Source organism: Rhipicephalus microplus, chromosome X (genome assembly GCF_043290135.1).
Source record: "Rhipicephalus microplus isolate Deutch F79 chromosome X, USDA_Rmic, whole genome shotgun sequence".
NCBI lineage: Eukaryota > Metazoa > Arthropoda > Arachnida > Ixodida > Ixodidae > Rhipicephalus > Rhipicephalus microplus.
In genome coordinates, this window is record NC_134710.1 from 129,151,403 (window position 1) to 129,154,856 (window position 3,454).

The window sequence follows — 3,454 nt, forward strand, 5'->3', positions numbered from 1 at the left end:
GCGACCGCTGCGCGTCTCCATCGAGGTACGGGAGTCATCCACCTCCACCAATAATGTTACGAGTAACTTATTTATTAAATTATATACAATGGACTGTGCTCGGCAAAGAAGATGGCGACAGTTTATCAACAAACAGCAAGCGACGTTGCCTTTCTCTTTCATGCAGCAAGGCTGTGCCGGCTGTTGTGTATCAATATATCACCTACCAACCCTTCAGAATTTCAATAAAGCTTCTGAATTTGTTCTACCACTTCACAATGTAGTTTTATACCCTGTGAAGGATTAGGGAAACTTAAAATTGCAAATAGTATTGTTCACACACACACACAACACACACTTGATGGAGCACAGCTTCCTCCAGTGTTTTCATTCAGTGCAGGGGTTCATAGCATGTTGCTAAACAATTCAGTAGCCTTCCATTAGCATTTATGTAGCAGCTTTACCGGATATGTAGTACATGATATACAGGTTGCCTGGCATTGTGTGTGGCACTGTGCAGATACTAGACTTTTTGTATTATTGTAGGTTGTATAAACATGATGTACATTACTTTTAGAATTTTGCAAATATGAACATGTGGAATAAGCAACAACTCCAAGAGATAAAGAAATCTGCTAGGTGGATGTATGTTTGGATCTTTGAGTGACTTGTTGAGTAGTTATAATGTGATTTAAAAAAGCTTGAAACACTGAAGGTGTATTGTGAAGTGGGCAGCAACTCAGGATCGGGAAACTGCAATACTTCATATTTGGCCATTATTGCAGACTGTGGAATTGCTTATAAAACTTTGTATTTCATTTGCAGGTGATTGGTCATGAGAAGGTGGCAATTTTTCGGATGCTGCTTCAGGGGAAGCCTAAAAAAGAACTCAATGGAGGCCAAAGGGGTCACTCTTTTTGTAAATTTAATTGTTTTGTAATAAATCTATGTTGTCTGCAACTTTAGCATTATTTCCTGCCTTTTATCCAGAAGTTCAAGATACACTGTCTTTAAAACTTTTATTGTGCGATTATGAAAAATACCGTCAGTAGAAACAGTCATTGACTGATGATGGTGGGGGTAAATAAATAAGCTTCATTGTTTCATGGCTTGAAAGAGTGCAAGCCCATGCCATATAGGTATTGTCGGGTGCACATTTCAGCTTTGCAGTTCTTGAATGAACATTGCAGGGTCACTGAAGGATGAAATAAATAAGCTGGCAATGCAGCCCTTAGACATAGCCACTAGCTTGAAGGCTTGCCACAGCAACTTCATATGGAGGTGGCTCCAGATCTGCTGGGTCTTTCTTGACAACAGCATCATAGTTTGGAGGTGGCCCACTTGGCATTATTTGTGTTGTCTGTGGTACCAAGTTTGTCGACACCTGTAGGACAGTTGAAGACTGGCATTAGTGACAATAATATTAAACAGCTCGATTATCTTTTACCTGTGGGTGATGAGCCATCGTAGCATTGTCCAAAGGTGCAAATGCATTTTCTCTCATTTTTCGTTGGCAGCAGTAGCACAATAGAAATAGCAGGAATGTGCTGCCCCCGAACATGGCCCTGTGTTAAAAAAAGTGGCAGATTCTTGTTTATGAGCACGTAGTGTTTCTATACTAGAGTGTGGGGTAAAAGGAAACAATATATTATCACAGTGACATGTACTTGAAATCGAAGTGCCCGAGATACAATCTAAGCCAAGTAAGTGCTACACAGCATAGCTGAAGAAGAGGTGCATTTGTCACTCCATTTGCTTCAGAAGAGTGGCCCGCCAGCTGCTGTTAGTTGAGTAACAAGACTTTGTGTACATATAAATGTTACCTTTTTCAGAGCATCTTGTGGGGTTTTAATATCCATTCACTGGATAGAGCGATGAGTCAACACAACAGCCTTTCCTCTGCTCAAGCCGTTAAACTGTACAGACAAAGTTCAGTACCTATTATAGTCATCATCATCATGTATTTTTAATCTCGCTGCAGGACAAAGATCTCTCACTATAGTCTTTGATTAACACCATCTTGTCTGAACAGGTTTGATCTGTTTTTTTTTTTTCCTTTTAATGTCAGAATACCAACCACAGCTGCTTGTTCTCAGAGTCAAAAGCACAAATTCAGGTGTCCACTTGTAGTCCTTGTAGTGCATACTCGCTGGTTACGTGTCATTCCTCTGAAACTTAAGTTTGCTTGGAGTGCTGAAAACACCAAACACTGGGATATTTTAATAATTGTAAATACCTGACAAAAAGTCAAAAATCTATTATGCATTTTCAAGTTCCATGGAGCAAGTGACTATATAAAATCGGAAATGCAGTCTTCCATGATTGATATTGAGGCATGAACACACCACACTAGTTTTCCAAATAGTGCAATGTCCCCCAACAGTGCTGCTTTGTATATTCATTTTTCACAAGTGTAGGCATGATATGATTAGACAAATGAATTCTATAAATATTAGTAAATTTAATGCAGCAAAGTGGACGTGGATAAGAGTGAATATAGGGTGTGTTGATGTGAATTATGCTTGGCTTGCAATATGGGCATTCTGCATACTTCTCCTCTCAATTTATTGAAACATAATAGAATATTCCTGCATACTATACTGATGCATCTAGTGTCAAATTCATGTTTCACTATTGCATATTACGTTACTTATAAGCCTGTCATCATAGTTTCATTATTCAGTTTAGCTTATATTTTGTCAATGTGTGTTTCGTCAATATGTACATCTGCTGAAGTTACTCATCCACACCTTCCTTGTTTGCTTGGCACTGTGAGGTGACACTACATTCCTAATGCTTTTGCATCTGACAAAGTTATGGCCAAGTATGAACCTTGTTTGCTTGGCACTGTGAGGTGACACTACATTCCTGATGCTTTTGCATCTGAGAAAGTTATGGCCAAGTATGAACCTTAACTACATATATGGTGTAAGGTTACAATAAAGGCATAATATGAGGGAGTTTGCACAATCTGGGAGTACTGTATTTCCCATGTAAAATACTAGAAAAGAACCATTTTTTGCCTCATGCTTAGGAACTTGTCCATGGTGCAGGCTAGGTGCATTCTTGATTATTATATTTGAAATAAAACATTCTGGCAGCATGTAAAAGTTCACTGGTATGGTAATCTATGCTAATGAAAAGCTTAATTTACACATGTTTCACCTATGTCCTCTGGGAGCACAGAAAATTTCACATATTTCTTGCTGGGTAGTTGTAAATTTTGTTTGCTCAACATTGGCTTATCTGCAGAGGATTTTGTGACTGACCTAATACAGCTGTGCAATTCCCTTTGTAGCATTTAACGAGTGAATGAAATGTAAAAATATCGAACTTAAAAGCTTTTTTTTTCATAATATTGTAACACGGACTGAAAGAGCGAGAAAGAAGAAGAGGTAGGACGCTCTCGAGCGATGGTGATTCGGCAGTGACGTTCGAGTGCTGCATTTTCAGTGTAAATAAACCCATCACATCC

The 3,454-nt window shown here is 38.8% G+C and overlaps 1 protein-coding gene across 1 annotated transcript; it reads right to left on the reverse strand.

Annotated features, from left to right (window-relative positions):
• Positions 1 to 981: 981 nt before the first annotated feature.
• LOC119176442 (uncharacterized) lies at positions 982 to 1,544 on the reverse strand (the record flags this gene model as incomplete). Its single annotated transcript, XM_075877692.1, is given in 2 exon segments — positions 982 to 1,363; positions 1,427 to 1,544. Coding segments are annotated over 2 exon segments (271 nt in total), but the record flags the coding sequence as incomplete, so codon positions are not given.
• Between the last annotated feature and the right edge of the window lie 1,910 nt (positions 1,545 to 3,454).